Source organism: Strix uralensis, chromosome 15 (genome assembly GCF_047716275.1).
Source record: "Strix uralensis isolate ZFMK-TIS-50842 chromosome 15, bStrUra1, whole genome shotgun sequence".
Taxonomy (NCBI): Eukaryota; Metazoa; Chordata; class Aves; order Strigiformes; family Strigidae; genus Strix; species Strix uralensis.
Window position 1 is genome coordinate 7,625,675 of NC_133986.1, and position 23,959 is coordinate 7,649,633.

The 23,959-nt window shown below is 37.3% G+C and overlaps 1 protein-coding gene across 1 annotated transcript in view; it reads right to left on the reverse strand.

Annotated features, from left to right (window-relative positions):
• GAS2 (growth arrest specific 2) overlaps positions 1 to 18,791 on the reverse strand; it is an 86,307-nt gene extending 67,516 nt beyond the window's left edge. The window contains exons 1-2 of the mRNA XM_074884818.1: positions 18,463 to 18,791; positions 10,246 to 10,370 (exon numbers count right to left, since the gene is read on the reverse strand). Of these exons, the coding sequence (XP_074740919.1) occupies positions 10,246 to 10,370; positions 18,463 to 18,604 (267 nt within the window). The 5' untranslated portion in view covers positions 18,605 to 18,791. The remainder of the gene's footprint in view (positions 1 to 10,245; positions 10,371 to 18,462) is intronic.
• Positions 18,792 to 23,959: the final 5,168 nt, after the last annotated feature.

A 23,959-nucleotide genomic window follows, 5' to 3' on the forward strand; every position in this document is an offset into this window, starting at 1 on the left:
TTTTGAAGTGCAAGGCGGGGTGGGGGGTTCCCAGCCTGTTCTGTTAGATTAGTTCCAAATGGTGCTTTACCTAACGTGAGCCAAGTGTCAAGGAAGACTGTGATAAAGATCTACACAGACTAAAGGAAGACAATATTTTCAGATGCTTTATCTGTTCGTTTTTTGGATTTCCAGATGTTTAACAAAGATACAATTTTTATGCAGATGCTGAAAACATTCAGAAAGAATTTTACATGTAGCTCACTGCGGGTAACGCTGATTCTCCAAAGCCCAGTATGTTCACTTTTAAGAAAAATTGCGTCTTTGCCTTTATGATAAAGAATCTCATTTTCTGTGAGTTTTCCAATTAGAAACCACAAGGAAACTGCTAGAGCCCTGGGAATTCTAAGCTGGCGTACAATTTTAAAATGTCTGTGATTTGAAAAACATGTTGGAATGTTAATCTATACAGCCAAATTTCCAAACCAGCCTTAAATCAGCCTCTAAAGTTGCTAACAAAGCTTTATTGTACACTTGAAGCATTTGGCGCCAATTTACATATACAAGCACAAATGGGAATTCATGTTCATTTAAATAAACAAATTGGACATAATTATGATATCTATAAATTGGTGTCTATGCCTCAAAGTGATTTCTGTTGTCTCCTTCTGCATTGCAGTCATCACTTATGGCTGTATATTCACTATTCCCATTGTTTCAGAAATTTTGGCTCATTACTGGAAGTTCAAGACTCACTATTGGTAAATGGACCAAATTCTGTAGTTCTTGCTTATTCATTATTCCCTAAAAACTACTAACACTAAGTTTGACCTAAGAATTGCACAATTAAGCCAAAGATAGTTGGTCTAAGTTATATTTTCTCAAGCTTTTAAAAATATCTGCTGATTTCCATTCAAGTCCCTAATCTTACATTTCTGTTCCAGACTATTCCTAATAGTCTAAATAAAAAGGCCCACAGAAAGATCTGTTACAAAGATTTTTACAGTTCACTTTAAAGACTTAACAAAATAAATAATAGGAATATTACAATGCATTTCACTGAAGAGGCAAAATCCAGCAAATCTAAAAATGGTTGTCTCTGTATTTCTCTCAGAACACATGCCACCCCTATATGCAGTACCCAGACTGAAGTAATGGTAAAAATGTTATAAAAACTTCCAGTTTTAATACAAACTTGATAAAGTGTTGAAGTATTAGTATTCCATACAAAACCAATGTTAATTAAGTATCTCTGGCAAAAAATTTGAGATTTCTTCTAGTCAAATAATATTATTGGAAAACAAAGTTTGGTTCTCCTCTTGACCTGATTTGCAGTCTGAATCTTTACGACATATTCCAAAGCAGGAGCTAACAGACAGTTAACTGCTTAAATCTGTACTGCTTCTTCCAGGACAATTACCTTGAGATGCCAGTTCTGATTATTTCTGCAATGTCAAATAGGCGCAGAGGGAGGGTTGTGCAGGAGAATCCCTACCTCAGGTTCACTGACAAGAGCAAGGCCAATTCACACAGAGATTAAATGTGCTCCAGCCAAACAAGGACACAAAGCATGCTTTCCCAAGGACAAGATGTATCAGTGGGAAGAACAATCTGGAGACATATGATGTCTCGGTGCTCCTTCCAGAATTGTGTAGCTCTGCCCCACCACAGTGCATGGCTTAAAGCGCACCTAAAAGCTTATAAGAAGTTCTTCAGTATATTCACCTGGAAGGTGCTAAGCAGACAACCACATAATATCATAAATTTCTTCAGAAGTCTCCTTTTATGGTCTAGTGGGAAAAAGAACTCTATCCTACCATGCAATCCTGCTGCAAGCAGAAAAGCTTTAGTTGTACAAGTTACTTGCTGAGGCATACGGGGTTTGTCCAGATGACCTGTGGCAGGCAAATAGTACAGTATCTGCAAGAAACCTGGTAGCAATCCAGTTGAACATAAGCTCAGCAAGCTATTGACATGTATGAAAAAGGTACAAGGAATTCTCTAACAAACAGCTTTACAGTCTTGTGGAAATGATTCCTTCCAGATGGATTAGCACTTGTGAGTCATTTCGCAAGATTATTCTTTTCCTCTAATATCCACATCAGTCTGCCACTACAAAGATTAATACATAGAAAGACAATGCTGTACTTTTTTTTTCCTCTCCCAAGTAATTGAGCACCATATCTATATTGTATATGATCAGAAATTGGCTCCACAAACTTTTACTGCAAAACAAAAGTCTCCAGAAAGTACAAGTGCGCAGACAAGCAAATTGCTGCCCCAGACCACAAAGAATCTGTTCATAGCCTAACCACATTCATGAAGTTCTCAACTGGAGAGTCAAATTTATAACTTACAGAGAGCACCCGAACGTGGTTCTGCTATACCTGAGGACTCTTTACCCTGGGCAGACAAGCTCAAGACACCCAGTCTACAGAATACTGTATTTGCTGGGAATCCATCCCATCCACAGGACACAGATAACCCTGAGAAACTGAAGCCTACATTAAAAATAAAACCACCATCTTGATTAGATCAGATTTTCAGCTTGGCCATCCAGGGTCTGAGAAGAGCAAGATCCACATACTTCAAAGGAAGATACATCAAAGCAGACAGAAAATAGAAGAAATTGTCCAAAGAGAAAATTTATTCTTAGCCCTTTCCATTTGAACTTGAACTATACCTTCAGGCATGAAAATTCATACCCTTTCCAAATTTAAAAAAACATTGAAGCAGCTCTCTCTACTGTAGCTATGGATGCTCTCATAGCAATCACACACATCTGATTTCAGTTTAGGAATCTGTTAATCTTATTCCTAATTAGAATACTTTGATGCAGTAAGTTCAAAAAGCATTATTCTATTTCGGAAAGGCCAAATGAAAAGAAAATATAAATCTACTAATTTTCATTGCACAGCACCTCAATCATTTGTTGAGAAAAGATTGCCTTTTCAACTTGAAGAAGAAAAATGAAGTTATCTGGTTTGGCCTATTTTTTGCATTTTAATATCCTGAATAATTTTAATGCACACCCACTTTTTGACAACTCCAGTAAGGGAAGCTCAAAGAGCTTTGGTGTTGATTCTATAAACTACAATATGTAGCCCAAAGATAGCCTCATCATTTTTAAGAGCCCTTCAAAAGTACTGGGGTCTTCAAAATTTTATTCCGTTTAGATAAATCTTAAACCAACTACTGAGTCTTTGAATTATGCCAAGCACAGCCTGCCTCCTGTCCACCAGCCAAGCTATCTGCCTTGGGAAATTACTAAATATTTCTCTAGTTCTCTTCCTGGTTTGATATTTGATCAGTTCAAGTGAAAATATACTGACATGACCTATTATACCTTTTACAATTTGTCAGATGTATGTTATTCTGTAAACAAAAATAACAGTTTAACCTTACAGTATCTGTACAAATGTCTCACCTTGTCCAAGACTTGAACAGTCTGGATTACTTACAAATGAGGGTTACAATAACATAGTCCTTCATCATTTGACTTATGTGATAATATATCAATATGAAGATACATAAGATTTTCTAAAAACAAATTTCCTCATTTCTAAACTGCTGCCAGACAATTTGCTTTCTTTGATGATGCATGCCTTGGAGACTCAGAGGCATTTGTTTCTCCTCGTGAATCTCCAGTATTCTCATAATTTCTCCGTTCACATAATTCCCTTTATGCAAAGGAATGACTGAAAAAATAGAACAACCATAAACACATCTTTTGTTCTTATAAATCATTAGAGCAATCCCAGAGCTGTTACTCAATCCCAACTCTCACTGGTTTGGGACATGAGTCAAACCCTAAGTCATCGGTTCAGATTCTCTACTTTAGGAGGACTAGGTTCCCTATGTTTGCTCATGTCCCCATTGCAGAGCAGACACAAAACTCTTTGAAGCAGTAGATTCACAAGCAAAGGTCTGTCTCCTATCTACATTTAGCAAACCACAAGTTTCCATGTTTCTTGTAAATGAGCAGAGTCAAATATCAATTTGTTTTCATGACGGGAACGACCTAATACTAATCACAGCTCACCAAATGGGGCAGCAATACTCAAAGTGCTTAAAGCACTTCACAATGTTCACAAATCAAGTCAATATTGTACAGTGAACAGTATTCCCAGGTTACAGATGTGGAAAATGTAAGCACAGAGATGTATTCTCCCAAAAGCAAACAATAAGCTTACAGCTGAGATGGGGAATTAACTTGGCCTCTAGTTTATAATCTTGTTCTTTTGCCACCAGCCCCTTCTTTCAATATTGACAGAATTCAAGGCAATTCCCTGGCTTTTCAAGTCCTTTAGTTTACAGGATTCTGCCTCTACTTTCACAGATATACATACTTTTCTTTAAAAACATAAACATCTTGACATTTAAAACAAACTGTGAGTTATGAAACTGATTGTTTCACCTCTGAGATACAACTTCAATATTAGAACTTAAAATTAAGTGCAAAAACCTTCCATCCCCAATAGTGGTTCAGGTCTCTTAATTGTAACTCTCAAAATGCAGAATGTGACTCTTAAAGGGCTCTCACTAGGCCAAAAATTTCACCTTATGCATGACTGAGAAGCCAATGGTGTCCAAGTGATCTACACCCACCAAGTATCAGATTCGCTAAGTACGTTTCCGAGAAGGAAGTGAAAGCTTTGGGTATGGAACAACTGCAAAATACACTTCAGATACTAGGACTATGGGTGAGACATGGACAGAATTTCTTAATGTTAGAAAATACATGGACGTGTGTGTGCAGAAATTACTGTTTCATAGACAGTTTCAATGGAAGTGCAGGTGCACATCCAAGGACAAAATTTACTTGCTGTTTTCTACACAACAGCTTTATTTCACTGCACATTCAGTTTAAACTTGTTAACTCAGCTCCCATTGGAAGAATAAAATTAAATGCATATTTGAATTAAACATTCTAGGACTTAAATATTTGCATCTGGATTTACTTTGTACTTCTATTTCTCTTACCGGCCAAACCAAATCTAGATCCCAGATTCCTGAAAGTGAAGTTGAATTTTAGATTCCAATTCACTATTCAAAAGTATTTCTAAGAGACATTTGAGTTGAGATTTATCTGATTAACCTCTGAGAACTTGTAGAAAAAGGATGACTCAGCTTCAACCTCTTTTCATTCATTTGCCATGAAAACACTGTTTTCAGTAGACTGGTCATAAATATATAGGCAGCTTCAAGGATGGTGGGCAGACTAGTATGCCCTGTCTATTAAAATGGTGATAACTATTAACACAATTTATTTATGTTTATTTAAAAATCTTAATTAATAGGCTTACTCAACTAAGTCCAAGCAAATGTAGTCTCTGTGCATACTGCACATGCCTTGATGCTCTGAATTTGTTTGTACAGCTGTGAAATTCTCAAATTAACTATCTGTCAGGAAAAGTAAAATACTGCCAGGAGAGCATGCAGATGAAATCCAAGCCAATGGGAGAAAATTACAAAATGGCATCTTATGACATGAATCACTTTTATGGAATAACTCCTGCTATAATAATAAGTCTGTAGTTTCTAGACAGTAGATCATTAGCAGCAGCAGCACAGGTAGTTCCAACAACTTACTACCACACAAATCTTCAGCATTTATTAAGATTGATAGCAGTCATCTCCTTGTCATTTTATAAATGTACACAATTAGATTTATTTGACTGGAAAATCTCCAAAAAGGGGAAAAAATTACTTTAAAAAAAAAATCACACAGTCACACCAGTGTAATACCACTCTCTCTATTTAAAATTTCCATTTTCACTTAAAACTCAAAGTTTTGTCTGTCTGAAGCAGAGAATCAGACACAACATCAATATTTTCAGAATCCTCAGGTTTTGAAGCATTGTTTAGCTGCTTAACAATGAAGAACATTGTTTTTTGCGATTTGCAAAAGAACCTAGCCCCTAACTTCCTTTGAAATGAACAATCATTAAATTTAGAAACTGAAATGCTTTTAATAACTTATTACTGAATGATTAACAAATCAAACACCACAAGGTTTGGGTGCTAGACTCATGGAAGACACTCCGAGTATCTGTTATGATATCCACAAGTGCCTATTATGGCATTAAGCTCAGAAGGGCAATGAGCAGAGACTGCGAAAATGGCACCAGAGGCTGCCAAACTCCAGTGCTCTCAATCACACATTACTCCCTTGGATAACAGATACCAAAGCAGAGTGCAACCCAGGTGCTGGTTTTAGCTGCAGGGATTCAAACCTGAAGAGGCATCTTTAGACAGAAACAAAAATTATAAATTTAAGTTAAAATAACTTCTTTGAAGTTTGACCCTTGGGAAAGGACAGATTTGTCCATGTCCACCTGTACAGCTAGCAAGATATTCAGTCCCAAGAAGTAATAACACAGAGAAGATAAGAGTGACCCTACTGGGTCAGCTAAAGGTTCATCTAACCCAGATACAGACTGGCCGCACATATCTAGGGAATACTAAGACCATAGCAAACATGTTATACCTCTCAATATTTTCTCAAGCACCAACCGTTTTCCAGTCTGGGGTCTTCCTCATCTAGATGAGGTTCCCGTGTATTCAGCCTTCTAAGAGATCTCTCTTTCATTACCTTACTAAGTGTTTTCTTGAACCGAGATAAACTTCAATACTCATTGGCAAGAAATTTCCAACCGGTTTGTAAACAAAGACCCCCTTTTGTTCATTTGGTTCCTGCTAGCTTCATTCGATGTATCATAGTTTTTGTATAGAAAAGACTGAACATCTACCATGCCAGTCCTGATTTTGCAGGTTCGATCACATGTCCCCATGCTGCCTTCTTCCACACTGAAGAATCCTACGCTATTCAATCACTCGTAAAAAGCTACTCCACTGATCTCCTTCACTCATAAAAAGTTACTCCTTCATTGCTTTCCTCTGACTCTTAAGGAAAGAAGACTCTACTGTTGCATCACACACCTTTTAATGTCCTTTCCAGTTTCTTAAAGCCGTAATCCCAAGTCATATTACCAGTCATATCCTAACTCTTTTGAAAATGTTCCCAGGATCCACAAGTGTCTCCATGTGACAAAACAAGGAAGTGCTTATATCCATACCACCATCTTCCTTACAGATTTGGTAAACAGTATTTTGGGTGGCACAACTTCTGTATTTTTCACTTTCCTGATTTATTCCACACTCAAAAAGGCTGATGCTGACCTAGGGGATCCCTGAAGGCTGAAAAAAGTGCAGTCCTCTCTAATAAGAAAGGGAACAATACAGTTCTGTTAAGAAACAAACTGCAAAACTGTCAGTGACTAGAAACATATTGAGCAAGCAGTTAACCCAGAAGAAATAGGATTTAACCTCTGCCATTCTGTAGAGTATTGCAATATGAACTTAAGGAATTATGGCAAACAACTGATGAGTCAGTGTATGGAATATGAATTTTTAATGTCTTCTTACATGTGTTGCTATAGCTGCTAAAGTGGCCGGACAGCCCTAAAGAGCTACACAAGTGAATTCATGATCAGTAGTATGTATCAAGCAGAACAGGATATATCATCTTCCTCTAAGACAAAACTAAAACCAAAATACTTTATGGAGCTTTGCCATCTAGGAAGTAGTTCATACACAAAGAAAAACTTCTCTTATAAAAACAGACAAAATCTTCAAGCTTGTGGAGGGACTTAGTGAGATTACACACACACACCCCCTTTATCTATAGCCTTATCCTGTCTCCCTCACTCAGCTGTAACCTGGTGCTACTGCAAGATGATCCTTCTAGCAGCCACTCATTTTATATCACTCTGCTTCTAGCTAAAAAAAAAAATTAAAGTTACACATCTGTATAGAAAAGCATGTTACCTATTTTGATAGAGGCTGAACTCTACAGAAGTCAGTAGCTTCTTCCAGCTGCCAGTGAAGTCACCAGGGCACCTGGGTGAAAGACCATAACTTTTCCGTTTTCCTGTGCACAGAGAAATGGCCAAATGGCTTCAAAATTCCACATGTGTTATTAACAGAGTGCATAATAATGATTCAGGGGAGGATTGTGGAATTCTTACTGTGCTAAATTTCATACAGTATAATCTTGTTATAAATTTCCTTGGCACCACAAGTCAGATTTTCCAATGTGTAAACTAGTCCCATTGCCTAGGACTGCTACATAGGGAATTAAAATCTGAAAGGATGAATAGCTCCCTAATAGTCTACAATGACACAAATCTATTACTCTGCCATTTCCTTGAATTCTTACTATACTAAGTATGAAATAACATACATTGAGAAAATAGCAGTGGAGCAGAATTTTTTCCCTTTAATTGCACTGCCTGTTATACCAGTTTGACAAATAGAAGACCAACAAATCTAAGTAATTACAACATATGGGATTACAAATGTCTAATTGGCTTCTAATGTAACTTAGGTTCCAAAAAAGGGGATCAGCTAATTGAAGTAAGGAAGGCCATATTCTCAGCTGAGGAAGTTAATACAAGAAAGGAGCTCTACCTCTTTTCAGTGGCAAAACAGAACTAGCAAACATTGGTACATTTCTAGGTTATCTTTCCAAATCGTAGCTCCCTCCAAATGAGTCACCATCAGACCGAAGTCTGATGATACCAAAAAAACTCCCAACAAAACAACCAACCCCCCAAAAAGCAGTAGTTAGATATCTAATAAAAACATATTGTTTGAATTTCTGAATATTCACTAGAACTTTGTAGTAGAATTTATGACTATTCTGTTTCCTGAGAATTTTACATCAAATAGACATGGCTTTCTGAGATGACAGTCTGTAAAAAAAAAAATGCTTTACAGTTCGCGATTTAATTCATTTTCTAGTACACCAGCTGGGCAAGATATGAAAAGGGAATGGTTTTAGAACTATGTAGCAAAGTTTGCTTTTTGGGTATTCACCGAAGCTTTTAGTAGTTTTTGCCAATAATGGTACCTTTTGTTTGTTTCTTTAAAGGAAAAAAACAAAACAAGTAACCCTTCTCTCTGCCTGGCTAGTTCCTAGGCTCAACCAAAAGACTGCCATAAGTGTTTTCTCAGCTTGGGAGCTACCGTGACACTAACAGGCCACCACTTAGGTGAAGACAAGCTGGACCAGATTATAAAGAGGAACTCAGAAGTCATCCAGTACTTACACTAACCAAACCCCGATTATAACTTGAAATATGAAATATGAGTTCCAGCTGTCTTTTCCTTCTTTGTGGAGGAAGGCTTCCTTCTTTCTCTACTTCTTATCTTTCTGCCCAGCTATCTCTTCCTTTTTCTTCAGAAAGAAAACCCAAAGTAAGCAAACAACATCCCCCTGCACCCCCCCAACCCACAGAAGATTAAAAATAATTAAATAAATAAAGTCTGCCTTAGTCCAGACAATTCTTCTGCAGAACAATTATGAGCTTGGAATCAAGAAAAACAACTTATGCAGCTGCAGATAACACAAGACTGTCAGTTGTCTGAACTGGTGATAACATTTATGCTGTGCTCTAATTTCTGCTACAGAGTAGTTATGAAAAGATTGAGAATAGAAGATGTTTTATGTGATTTCTGCTCCTGGGCTCTTTTTTTACCTGCTGTGTATTTGCCTGTTTTAGCTTTCAAGGAAGATATATCTGAATTCAACAAGAAAAATAAACACAGTTCCACAGTAAACACATTAATGTAAATGTCAACCATTTAATTTAACTTCTCCCAGAAAAACACTTGCTGCAGTCTTGAATTTCTCCCAGTAAGGTTGTCTATGAAAACCATTTAAATTAAAGGAGGTTGCGGTCAAATAAGATCTTAACCTGATCTTTGCAAAGCTCTTCAGGATCTTCTGAAGGTTCACATTTTCCACATCATCCCTGCAACTCTTTACTGAACACCCACAGGACCTTTAAACTCAAGTCACCAAAACTAACTATAGAATTTTATTATTGGCCTCCTTTGAGCTGTTTATGGAGGAAAAGGCACCTCCCACAGCTACTTAATATTCCCCTTGCAAATAAATACAAGGACCACATTATCTATTAGCTATCACATCACACTGCTAGATCTTGTTCTATGCCTTATCCACCATGTTATAAGTCATTTTTTGAGTATCTGCCTCTCATAGTTACCTTAATATTCACCCAAGAAGTATTATTTCCCCCAATTTTATATTGTCATTTTCCTACACAGAGAAATCACCTCCCTGCCCATTTGCAGAGTCTCTACAAATGAAATCTCTTAACTGTGCAAGAAAGGTCAGTACCAAAACAGTCAGATACCTCAGATACTGGTGACACATGCTAAACATTTACCAACACTTACTTTGCCAGGCTTGTTTGCATCAAAGCTGTTTTCTTTAAATTTCTCCTGCAGCGTCTCAGCTAACCGACAAAGCAAGGCACCATTATCCAATTTCTCCATAAACGTTTCTGCTGTTATTTCTCTACCTGAACAGCAAACAGAAAGTTAATACGGCAGAAAGAGTGCAATAGTATAGACTGCATTTGTGTAAAAAGAGAAATCAATAGAAATCTTGACAACAATTCGAAATATACTGCAACTGAAAAACTTGCATTACTTTGACTATTTACTGAAGAACCTCACTACTACTTTACTGGTAGACATACACCAAATTATTCAAAAATAACATGCTTTCTTTGAGAAGGCATGTGCTATTTGAAAAATAATTCTAGCATATCAGACTTCACATATCTTTTACTTATGAAATTCCAGTGCTTTTAACATAGTGTTTTAAAAGACAGAGTGCAGAAGGCAAATGGTTTACATCAGTGTGCATGGGTAGCTACAAGTCTAAGAGTTGCTAACACTACTGCAGCTTATTTTTTTAATAGAAATAGAAAACCATGTCAAGAAGATCATATTTTTTTAACAAAACCTTTAAGACAACACTCCTGCAAGAAGTTGACAAGATGTTACATGGACAATGCTCCTTCAAAAGAGTTTTTTCAGAAGTTAAGTATATTTTAAAGAAAGGGAGAGAATGAAATTTCATGTTATGTATCTACTTGCCACACAGATTAAAATTTTCACCCACAGAACAAAGCCAAAATACTCTGATTTGAAAATGTACCAGTTATTATCATGCTAGACAATGCTGTACTTCAGCGGCCAGAGATCATCCTTCCTGGCTACCGCAGACCAAACGACCTTCCATTACACCATATTTACATCCTCTCAGCAGTGGAGATTACATGAGTCCCACGATGAGATGTGCATTCTGACCAGGCTGGACAGGCCAGGTGAGAAGGGAATCATTTACTGCCCTAGACTGAACTTCCAAGATCTTAACGTTATTTCCAGGTAAAAATATTCCCATTTCTTACTGAATGCTTTCCATTTCCACATTCCTACTGGAAAATCTGCCTTCTCTTTGGACACTTTTTTGACCAGCAGCTGTATTTTTCAGACCTCTTAATTTCTACTAATATCAAGAGAGCATCAAGGACTAATTCTTGCTCCTCCTATTAAGACAGGATTTATTTATTTTTGGTGATATTTACATATGTCATTTGGGAACACAAATAATACTATCAACTCATTTTTCATAGGCTGTTACACAGCAATCATCAGTAACAATAGTCTACCCTGCCAAAAAAAAAAAAAACCAAACAAAAAAACACCTGAAGTGAGAGTGATTCCTCATCCCATCCAGATCCACTCCTGCTCCTCAAAACCAGCTTGTTTGCAAGCAGGACAACAGATGGAAGTCCACCCATGGCTGGTCAGGTTTTTTTGACACAGATTTTTGACCCACAAGCAGCTGCCTGACTAAACCAGGGCTTTTTTTGGTTTTCTAGTTACTTTGGGGAAATTTATTTCCTATGAGATGTCTGGAAACTGAAAACATTAATCCATTAATCTGTTTAGAACTGGTTCACAACATTTTTTTAACAAAAAATGTAGGAAAAGTAGATAAAAAAAAAAAAAAAGAAGTAAAGCTTTTCTATACCTTTTCCCTCAGAAGATAGGGGAAAACTAACATTCAAAAGTAACAAAAATGAAGTAGGTAATCAAAAATTAATATTGTACTTCTGTAATATATTGCTGTTACATTGTAATCTGACAGTCGATGTCACTTATAACACTGAAGATAGCAGTATTATAAAGCAGTATGATTACAAAAATGGTGAAGAGAGGTTGGTTTCTCTAGGCCCTTGCCTGAAAACTGGTATATTTCAGCATCTTTTGGGAAAAAAATTGTGAGTCTTTTCAGTTCGGTCAGTTAAAATCAAAGACTAAAATAAAGATCTTCACAGAAAATCACCTTCAGATACACCAGTAGACATATCTTTGGTTGAGGTTAAACTTGCTTTTTCTAACACATTTCTACTTCAGAAATATCTCTTTAATGTGAAATTTTTTTCTCCCTTTTATTCCCCCTTAATTCTCTCTGCCATATAGCCCACTTTATAGCTCCTGTATACCTAAATGACTTCTCCAGGCAAAAGAGCAGTAGCAGCACTGCAGACATTCAGTGGTAGTTTGTGCATAACTGACAATACTTCAGCAGTGCCTCCAGCTCAGCTGAAGCCAGGACTGAAACTATAATAGCCCACAGATACACAAAGTGAACATCTCAGCACCTCAAAAGCCTTCATCACCATTCTAGCCTACATACTTTCCCATTTGCCCCATCAGCATTTTTGGCACGAGGCATAAAGCCATTAGAAAGCTAAATTTGAAAAATTACTACGTTATAAGAACTGCTTTAATTTGAATAGAGTATTGCATTTTTTAATGGACTAATTTTCTTCTAAAACATTTCTTTCAAATATTTTTAACCTACTCAAGATTTTTATTTTATTTTGGAAAGCATAGTTTTTCACATAGGTGAAAGAAAAATCATATTCTACATATCTATTGTGTCCTATGATTTTTAGATTTATTATTTCACTGGACAAGTATTAAAAAAACCTAAAATATATTTCTCTTTACACAGACATGGAAAAAATCTTCTATCTTCTTCTGCTATTAAACAATACATTTCTACTCTTTTAAATGTTGAATTGCATTAGCAGTTCAGTCACTGCATATTGTACACTAAGCTGGAGTATTTTAGTTCTGTTCCCTTTTATGAAAGCTGAAAGAATGAGTTTCGCATTGAACATCTGTATCCAATGAAAAATATATTAGGTGTCAGCTTTCAATTCACTGTATTTTATGGCTCCAAAAGGTGGCATTTCTTTGCTAAAACAGACACTCTGACATATTTAACAGTTGAAATGTATTGATTCAAATGAGAGTAATGTTCATAGCCTGAGGAAAAAAATGGCTCTGTATATTTGTATGGAAAAAACATTAAACTCCATTAAAAATGTATAACTCCCCCTATAATTACAAGAAAGCAGTTGCAATGTTTTTATAGAATGGTAATAACATTAAGTATAATAAAAAAACAACACTAGAAGTATGGGGGAAAAAAGAAAAAACAGGAATATGAAGGCTTTCTTAAACCTCGCAAGCACTGCTTACCCTCTGTTTTATCGCAATTACCAGATACCCCTTAAAAAGACTAATTATCATACCTGAGCACCTACCACTTGGAAACTGCTGGCAGCTATCTGCAAGGCCACCCAGTCCTGGGGCTCCTAAAGCAATCAGACCAGGAGGTCTGTGAAAGAATAACTAAAAAGAGCCCATGCCCTGGGTGTGTGCCCAAGAGGTCAAAGATAAAACATTCCCTACAGGCTGTCTCAGACAACCAGAGCCTTCAGAAGAAGGCGCAGGGACTCAAAGACTAAAACAAAGCACCACAGTCTAGTTGGTTCCTCTATTATTGCACTGAGTTCTTCCACACTGATTTTAATAACTACAATGCAAGAGTGACTCCAGTCTCAACACCTAGCTCATCGACTATTTCAATTGCACACTTCAGTGGTAACACAAATCTACTAGTTTACAAACAAAAACATTTCACTTGAGTGAATCTCTCCAACACATCAATAGAAGGATGAATGTCTACAACACTGAGGCACCAGTAGAACAACTCTTCCCAACCCTCTCAAATTGTGTGTCATTTAAACCCAAGATAACAAAATACAATAAAAATAAAGAAAACAAAGGCCAATGACTTTATGCACATGCAAAAGCAGTTCTTTTCTGACAAGGCTACTCTGTTTCCTACAATAGCAGACAGCAGGAGAAATGGTTTTGATAGCATTATCACTTACTTGAAATGGGACACATAAACAATCCCAAAGGCACACTGATACTAAAGAAAATTATACAGCCACTCAGTTAAATAACAAACTGCATCAGTGCCAGCAGAACTACTAGAAGCATCAGTATCATGAATGTATTGATATTCAGACAGTTAAAACCTGAAGTTCCCACTAGCTTGAGCTGAACATGCTGATGTTGAAAATAAAGGTACTGCTACAGAATCCTCCTAGACAGCAAGATGAGCAATAACACTGACCTGAATCAGGTTTTGCTTCAATTCAGAATCAGAGAAAGACAGTTTACTTGCAGAAGACTTCCCACCCTTCATCCCCCAAGCTTCATGCCTCCTTCAACACACCTTTAAACTCCAAGTCTGGTCTTCAACTCAGTGCCTCTCCTAACATCCACACCCCTCTGTTCCTTTTCTCGAAACCTACTTCACTTTTGCACCCAAGCAATTTTTTTTTTTTTTTTTTTTCCACACCTCATACAACATTCAGCATGTACACGTCCAATTCCTCAGCATCTTGTTTTCTCCAGCTCCTTACCTATAAGCTTCTGAAGCCCAGAAAGCTCTGTTAGGAAGAGGCCTCAGCACTGAAACATTGGAGCCCACAGACACATGCCCAGGGCACATCTTACAGGTCTATTCCATGGTCCCATGTGCTAAATGAAGATGGATGAAATAAGCAAAAATATAACCCTCTGCAGGTGGTAAATGGGCTCCAGGAATGGGAAAAAAAAAAAATATCAGAACTCTACACAATAACCAAAGGGCAAACAGAGACACCGTCCCTTTCCACCTGTCCTAAACTACAGACTGCTGTACAGACAGGACTGCTCCTCCTGATTGATGTCAGCCCTTTCGCTTCTGCGGACACACAAGAGGAGGCAAGACAGTACTGGAGAGGACAGCAGACAAGCAAACCCCACATGCTTTCAAACTGCTGTTTTGCCTCTGCTAGAAGATTACTATGGCTCAACTATGCTAAGTCCCACATGAAGCTTGCTCAAGGTAGAACAGAAGTTTGCAGTATCCACAGGAGCATTCTACTAAAATTAGTATATACATAATTATCAAATTTGGACCATCAGCAGTGAAAGCATTGCCGAGTGCTTCCTTGGCTCCGTACATAATAAAAACAAAGCTGAGAGATGATCATGATTAGCAAGACAGTTGAATCAACATTCTTAACATTGCCACTGCAAGGATCTCTCGATTGAGCCACCAGAGCTCAGCAGAGGGAAGCGAGGGTAAGAGACACAACGTCCATAGCTCCAGTCTTCCTCTCCAGCATGCAAACCCCAACCCCTGCAATGCTGACGCATCACACTTCAAAAATGCTATAATGTACACTATTGTACGAGTTAATCCCCTCTGACATATCAATTTCATCTGCAATGTCCTTTTTCCAGGCCCCAGAATACAGGCAGCTGAAATCTATTCAGCAATGGAGCTGTAATGACAAACAGTCCTCTAAGAAGCTCTGAGTGTCTCTGACACGGTTCCAAAAATAATTAGCAAAATGTAAACAAAAGTAGTAGTGATTACTAAAAAAACCCACAACAATATCCATGAATATTAGAATAAAATGTCCAAAGTCTCAGGGTTAAAAATTCTTACAGCATTATCTTCCAGCTGCACCAAGTATTTCAAGTCTTCCAGTTTATCATTCTGGTATGGTCAAATTCTAGCTACGCCTAATTTCCATCTAATATCAAAACCCTTCATTAATATTATAAAGTGCAATATCTTTCTAAAGTTTTCCAGTTCATAATTTTAAACCCACACCAGGCTTTGCTGCTGCAAAACTGTCACCATTTTAACTTCCAGTAACACTCTGTAGGGCATACTTGCCTCGCCACAAAAATTTCCAAAAACGCCATCAGTTGATCAAACTACCGCAAAGAGGTTCAGCCCTAAAATTCTTTCTATTATTTTTTTTAAAAATCTACATTTATTTCATATTAATTTTCTTTATAAATTGAGAAATCCTACTGCATTAAAACTGGCATAAAGACACTTCCAATGAGGCCACACAAATTACAGCATAGAGCAAACTAGGGTGTGGATACACAGAATATTATCTGCTCTGTGTGATCCGCACATCCACGCATGTGAAAAATCTATTGACCATTGATGCAAAGTACATTATTGCTCCCATGGAGGAAAAAAACCCCTACAACCAAGCAAACAAAAAAAATATCTGGCATATCCTTTTATCCTTTTGGATGCTGAAAAGTGAGAGAGTAACACAGGTTTTTACAAGGTAACAGCATGCTATAAATTCACACCTATTTTATCTTAGAGCAACATGCTCACGCGTCCCTCCTCTCATTAAAGTTAACCTACATTATACAGTAATTAAACCCAATTTGAATTCTAAGTTAATATATTTATATGAATATTAATTGCTTTAATTCAGTTACACTTAAGTTATTTTGAATGTGAATTTTAACTTAATTGAATTATTAATTTGAATAACAATGTCCACCCAGGAATTCAAAGCAGTTTAACAAATAACTAATTTCAGTTCTTCAGGGAAAACTCTGAGAAAAGAAGAGCTTGGTGTGAGAAGGTGTGGGGGAATGCATTAAACAAATGAACTGTGTAGGCTGCTTCATTAAAAGAGGGTTGTGCCCATTTAGTTCTGCAGTGCAGAATTTGGTGTCCATATGAAAAATCAGATTTTTAATTATAGTTGGCATTTCAGAACCTCCTGCTGGTTGCTACTTTCTTGGTAAAAAAGTGACCTCATTCCTAAACTTGTCACTGAGAGAACTCTGTTATGAACTGCAAACAAGCTTCTATTTGTTTTAGAGTGGCTCACTAAAACTTCATTGTTCAAATCATTTAAACAATATATTAAATGCATAATGGAATGGCTTCTTCTGATTCAAAAAACAGTCTTTTGGATTGCTGTCTTGTGGTAATTGGAATGAAAAGTCAAGATTTCTGGATTTTGTTCTGGCATTGTCTAGACAATTTTCTATTCAAAACTCATTTATTTAAATGGAAGTACCACACAAAGACATAATTTAAAACAAGTGCCACTTTTGCAGTTGTGGATTCATAACTATTCCAACTCTAAAATGGGTATGGCCTACCTGAAAATACTGTGTTCTTTCATTCTACTGACACTGTACTTAACTGTCTACACCTCTCATAACACGGTGATACTTACCTTCCTCTTAAAAAAAGAGGACATGCAGCAACATAGAACGTGCAGATGAAAGGCACTAGATACACTCTATTATTGTACATTATCACTGAGATGTTTCAGCTACAGCATTTGCCAAGACAAGGCACCTCCTATGGCTCACCAGAACAGACTTCCAGGAAAACAAACAAGCAAAAAACCCCAAACCATACACACCAAATTTATAAACACTCATCCAAATTTACCTCCAAAACAACATCAGTGACAGTTTCATGTAAATCACCTCCTCTAAAATATTTTCTCCTCTTTGTTTAATGAGAGGAACTGCTGGCACTTTTCCCTTAGGATGAGGTATTGTATAAGTCATATATTTCTTTGGTAGAATCCTTTGGACTTACAGAGATCACACAAAAGCCATTTTCCCCTGAATGTTCTCAACAAACAACATACTATTTCCTGGCTCACAGTTTCTAAATTCCACCTTCTTCAATGAGTCGTATATCCCAAAGAACTGTCTCTCTCGTTCCTGCCAGGGACATACTCTCATTTGCTCCTCTTCATGTGTACCTCATTTTTTTTCTTGGCTTTTGGTTTGCATCCTCCTTCATCAACAACATGTTTTGGCTTCACACACCGAGACATACAGCTGCAACCAGTAAATCCCCAGGTCCCAGCTGCAGCCACGAGGTCAGACCCCTCCGTGCACAAGCTTCCACAAGCGGCAATTATCAATCACTAGACTGCTTGGTCAGCAAAGAACTCCTTCTGTTCAAGACTGTCAGTACACTCATACTCTTTAGGAGGCCTACCAATAAAAATGGAAGATGGAGTTGATGGCAGTAATTAGCACCATTCAACTTAATGGTATTAATACAGAAAACACATGCAAAAGAACATTTAAAAGGAAATTTGAGGAAAAATAATCATGAAATGAATAATAAAGTTCAATTATGCTACTCACAGAAACACTGCGGAAGCAAATTACTTACTAGCTTTTCTAACCTTGCTAACAGTTACACTATGTGGAGGCAGCTATGTACCTATGTGCACATTAGGTACACATAGTGTCCATATGAAAATCATAACTATCTTTATTTCTGAAATGCAAAGAAGACTGAAGGACCGAATTTCCAGCTAACAGTGTATAGAGTTCTCTTAATGCCCAGTATGTGCATTCCATCTTACTCTATCTTACCCAGTAGGTTTGTGAGCCACAGGGCCAAATCCTCCTTCATCGGCAACAAGTTGGCCTCATGTCTACTTGCAAGCCACTGACTGTATTGATGCATATCAGAGAGGCCAGGCCCACGTGCCTTCGGGCTCAGAGCAGTGCACATTGCTTAGCCGCTTGTTGTACCTGTTTTATCATATTAAAGAAAAAAAGAAGAAAAAAAGGAAAAATAAGTACTAAATAAAGTTTCACAGGTTCTGTTTTTAGAATTATAGAAGATAACAACAGTAGCTAGGATTCTAACAAATTACATGTCAGACAAATAGATATGGATCTAACACACAAACACAACATCTATGACTGAAGTTTTGTTTTGTTAATAGTTCACACTGCAAGTGATTAAATCATACAGATAAACGTCAACTTCATTTGTACTCACCAAGCTACACGTTGCCAACACATAACCAAATATTCTGCAAGGAATGATTAAAAATCAAATCAAAATAAACATTTTACACAACACTAACAACTCACTACGGTGCCTGATCCAATATCCAGACAAAATAAATGGAAAGCTTCAGAGATTTTTGGATCAGGCCCAAAAAAAACACGAGTTATGCTACTACAGCAAATTTATTAACAATTAAGAAATGCAGTTACCAAATGGAATCAGTCTATTCTACAGCTTTAGAATAATTAAAGGACAAAAACCCACACCAAATAGATTTACTGAATAGCCTTATTTCTTCAGAAAGCAGCACAACAGCTAGTGCTGGTCACCCACACTTCCCACTTCCACCTTTTATACAAATACTTCTCTGCTTCAGTGACAACTTTCTGAAACTTAGGTAAGACAATACGTCATGTGTTAAATATTACTTAAGTGTTCCGAGTCTTGCAGCAGTCAGAGACGTTAGGCCCACTGGACCTATATCTCTGCTCCTGAAGGACTAATTCCCCGATCTGTGGCAGAAGTGTGCTAAGGACAGAAAGTTATTTTTCTCTCTGAAAAGAAACTCAGACCTGGATCCTAACGCTTGCAGTAATGAGCTGAGAGACTGTTTGCCTGGTGTGCTGTGGCCTGCTGAACACCCAGTCACACCAACTAGCAGTGACAAGGCACTGGACAGACATTAAGTGGGGTTGGGAGGTCCATAAGGAACAGTTCTGTGCCTATTGTCAACCGGCTGATCCACACCAACTGTGGTTACTCACGTCAGCTGGCTTCAGCTTATGATACCCTGCAAGCACTGTTTCTATCTGCCCTTTGCATACCTTTCAAGTCAGGTAGGAGGTAACAGCGACTTTAAAAACAACAACAGAGAAGAACAATTTGTTATATTATTCCACTGTGGCCTGGAATAACAAGAATACTAAAAACAATTCTTTTGCCAAAAAAGGAAAACATTTACTGAATGTAAAAAGGAATTGCCCTTCCATAAAATTGTGCTGTAACTGACATTTCCAAACATATGAAATGCTATCTGGGTATTTTAATGCTTACATTAAAATACTCCAGCATTTTTTAACCATACCCTGGGTAACTAAACTCCTTGTTCGCGAAAACATCTGCTTAAGCTCTTGTTGAGAGTAGACTCCACCCCAATCCTAAATTTGGCTTGCCCTTGAGATAGGCACAGCTTTCACTACAAATATACTTCTTACTGAAATTAGACAATTTTTTCAGTTGGGGCGGGAATAGACATAAAAAATACTTAATTCCCTTGTATAAATAGACATTTCTGTATAAATCAGTAGATTTTATATTTTTCTAACAAAAACAAAAATCCTCATGTATCAAAGTTCCTTTGAAAGCATACAACTTTAAGGCAGACTAAAGTGTGTAATTTAAGCACAGCTCTCCTCTGAAAACTGACTTTGTAAAAATGTCAGCTTGGATTTATGGTTTCCTGGTTGATTAAACCCAAATCATACCTGTTCATTTGAGGCAGGGTGTGAGGGAGTGGAAGGAGAATTAGGCTGTTAGCTCTGCAAAAATCAATCCAGAATGTCACTCTCAAAATAGATTCCTTCAGACTAGATGGTACTAACAGCTAAGGAATTAAAATGACAGTATATTTCAAGTTGCTGTAAGTCACTCAGAACCATGCAAGTTAGTGCTTCAAATGACTGTTTCATTTTGGATGGAAACAGATGCAAGATGGATAATTGACACCACCCTGTCTTCAAAGATTATATGGGAAAAATCAAGTATAAATACCTCTGTCATATACTTTATTTCCAGAAAAAAAGCCTTAAAATAATTTTTTGACTGATTTCTGGAGTCTATAAACTCCATTGTTAGGGTGAGAACCAGAACCAAAACTAGTTTATGCTCTTGAATCACTTCTGAAATTATATCGGTAAAAAGTATCAAAAAAAAATTTCTCACTCTTCAATGTTCACTTCATATACATTACGTATATAAAGCAAAGTAAAAATACATCATTTTTTTGGCATCATTTTTTACAGTTTATTAACAGCTATGTATCTAAATATTTAGAAACAAAATCCTGCAATTTGTTTCTTTTGACATACAGATTGGAAAAATATACCTGAAAAAAGAAGCACAATTGTAGTAAAGGAACCAGTTAGACAGAGCACCTCTTCACTGGAAATAACTTCACAGTTCATACATGCTTTGAGGAGGGGGTTAGACTAGATGACCCCTGGAGGTCCCTTCCAAACTAAATTATTCGTAACTTTGTATTTCAAGGATGCACACAGCAGTATCCATCATGGGACCCTAAGCAGGGTCTGCCCTGCTAGGATTATAACATATGACACACACACTGAGCTGGGCCATGTTAAGAGGAAAACTACGGAAACAACATCCTTTTCTTTCACCTTGGGAAAGGTCCACCTACCTTACCACTTCTAAGATCACATATATGAAGTGCCCTCTGAAACTTGGAGCCAATTAATAACCAACCACATTATAATATGCCTGACAGCCAGGCAGATATGATACAGGCTGCTGCCACTGCTGAGGCTGACGTAATTCTAAGGTCTGAAAATTGTATTTCTTTAAAACTAGAGAAAAGAGGGAAGGCTTCTGAAGCAGCTACATGGAGGCTGTCTGGGTTTCCCCATCAGTCTGTGAAACAAGCACTGCAGTCTGTTTATGCTTCAGTCTGATCTCTGTGGAGATGCAGAGCAGAGAGTTCAGGGATTTGAGATGTTACTTCAGTTTGTCTCTAAAATACAGGGCTGTCTTTAAATATATTTCATACTGACCTACCTCTTGTTTCATAAAACTCAGCAACCAGGCGGTGTAAAGGTCTCAAGGAACTTTTGAGACTCACTGAAGGAAGAAAAGTGAGAGAACAAAGAGCTCCGACTCTGGAGGATGCATGGGTGCTTCAGTTTCATAGTAACTGTGGTAGTAGGAAGAGAGAAGATCCAGAGACAAGATGCGTATTCTGAGTTTAAAGCAGTTGTATTAGGACACGGGTTCTCAGAACAGGAAACTAGGAAAGATGAGAAGATAGAGAGGTGACAAAAACCTCTAGAAGCTGAAAACGACTCAGGCATCTATACTGGGACTAGGTCTGCATGAAATAGTAGCCCTGAATTATAAAGTTGATACCGATGATGAGTCTCCACTGGGAAGAACCCTGAAAAATCACAGATTAATCACATACCATCCAACCTCACCTCTCTAAGTTTTATTTAATTGCATTTCTGAAAAAAAAGAAATTCCCCTTCCGCAGTACTTCTCTGAAAACCTGCCCTACATTTCAGTAACATACTTTCTTGTTAGAATCAAAGCAACAAAATTCCTCCCTTGGATTTTTAAGATAAAGCAAAACAAAACCAAACAAAAAAACACCCTTTGAGGAGCAGAGCATAATTTGTTACTTGTAGTTCCTCTCACAAATTCTGTAACTGATATTGTGGGTCAATTATCAAAGTGCAAGCATCTGAAGCTATCAAACTCTTAATTATTCTTTATGCAAACACTGAACGCTACTGAACTTTAACTTAAGCCTCCACGATACTTCAGTGCTGAAGTACCTAAGCTTCATTAAAATGTTCATCTACTTAATCAATTGTAATAACCCATATATTAGCTATTAAAACTTCACCACATACTAACTGGGACCTGTGAAGAAGCTCAACTGAATTAGTTGGATGAAGTTGACAGCAGCTGGGTCCTGAGTTCCTCCTTCAAGATCCCTTTGAAGATTCTACCTGTAGTCAAGGCCAGACTCTTGATTCTTCGCTCAGATACCATCAACTCACCTCCTTAAAATGTCTGGTGAGCTGGAGAAAAGTTTAGTGAATAATTTGGTCAGGAAAATGGACTAACTTGCCACAGAGGTAGACAGTAGCATTCAAGGATACATCACTGCAGCTGAGGCAAGGCTCTTTGGCTCCAACAGCTACTTCATCCTTTCCTTTTGGCAGACATAAGTTATGAACAAAGTAGCCAAAATATATTTGTTGTCCTAATCTCACTACTTTCTAACAGCAACATCAAATCATCATATATAAAGCTCTTTAAACCTAGCCAACACAAACATGTCAAATATTTTCTAGAATGTAACACTCCCCTATGAAGTGTTGAGGCTGACATGAGATATGCACAAGCATTTTCAAAACTTACCTCTCAATGCCGTGTTCCTCAAAAAGCAAAACCTTCCCCCTACTATTCTGAAGGCAGACAAGGAAAGCTCTTTAACTACTTTTCATTCTGTTTTGCTACAGATCATATTTATGCAGCACAGCCCTTTTTTCCACCTCTCTCAATAAGAGGACGACATCTCAAATTCTTAGACTTATTGTCTAGCTGAAGAATTCAGCATGGGATAGTTTACAGTATACCCAGTGACATGTAACAGATTCAACACACTGAAAGGGTCTATTTCTCTCTCCTTGCTTCTACCAAACAGTGAAGTTTTTATTTTGCTTTACAGTAGTACATTTAGTTTTCTGTGTATTGTAGCTCACTGTTTGCCTTTTGCCAGCAGTGTAACTTACACTATCTGCTGATTTTTGTCAGTGATTATCAGGTGAAAGCAATGAGAATCAAACAAGTAATCTTCTGTAATTCCACTGGCTTTTGTTGGGGTTAACTGGTAGAACAAAAGGATTCAGGAATGATACACTCTGTACTCAAAACACACAGGAGGGAAAAACTAATCCAGAAAGTAAAATTGGCTGCACAATTAGGCACTCACAGTTGCAGACGCCTGGATTCAATTCCATTTCCTATTCCAACCAGCCTCCTTACCTGTAAAATTGCGATAATAGTAGTCTTCAACCAAAACCAAGTATTATCAAGAGGAAAAAATGTACCTATATAGTAAAAATTTGTTTATAAAAGTGTGTGTGTATGCATAGCTATACATACAGAGAAAATACACATGCTCCACCTTGTGAATTGATTGTACAAACGAGTAAGTTTTTACTCCAAATTACCCATCCAGTTCCAGCATATATATATATATATATATAATGTCTGATTCTGAGTAGCTGCTGGCTATGCAGTGCTCTCTCTATTACACAAGTTTCATTG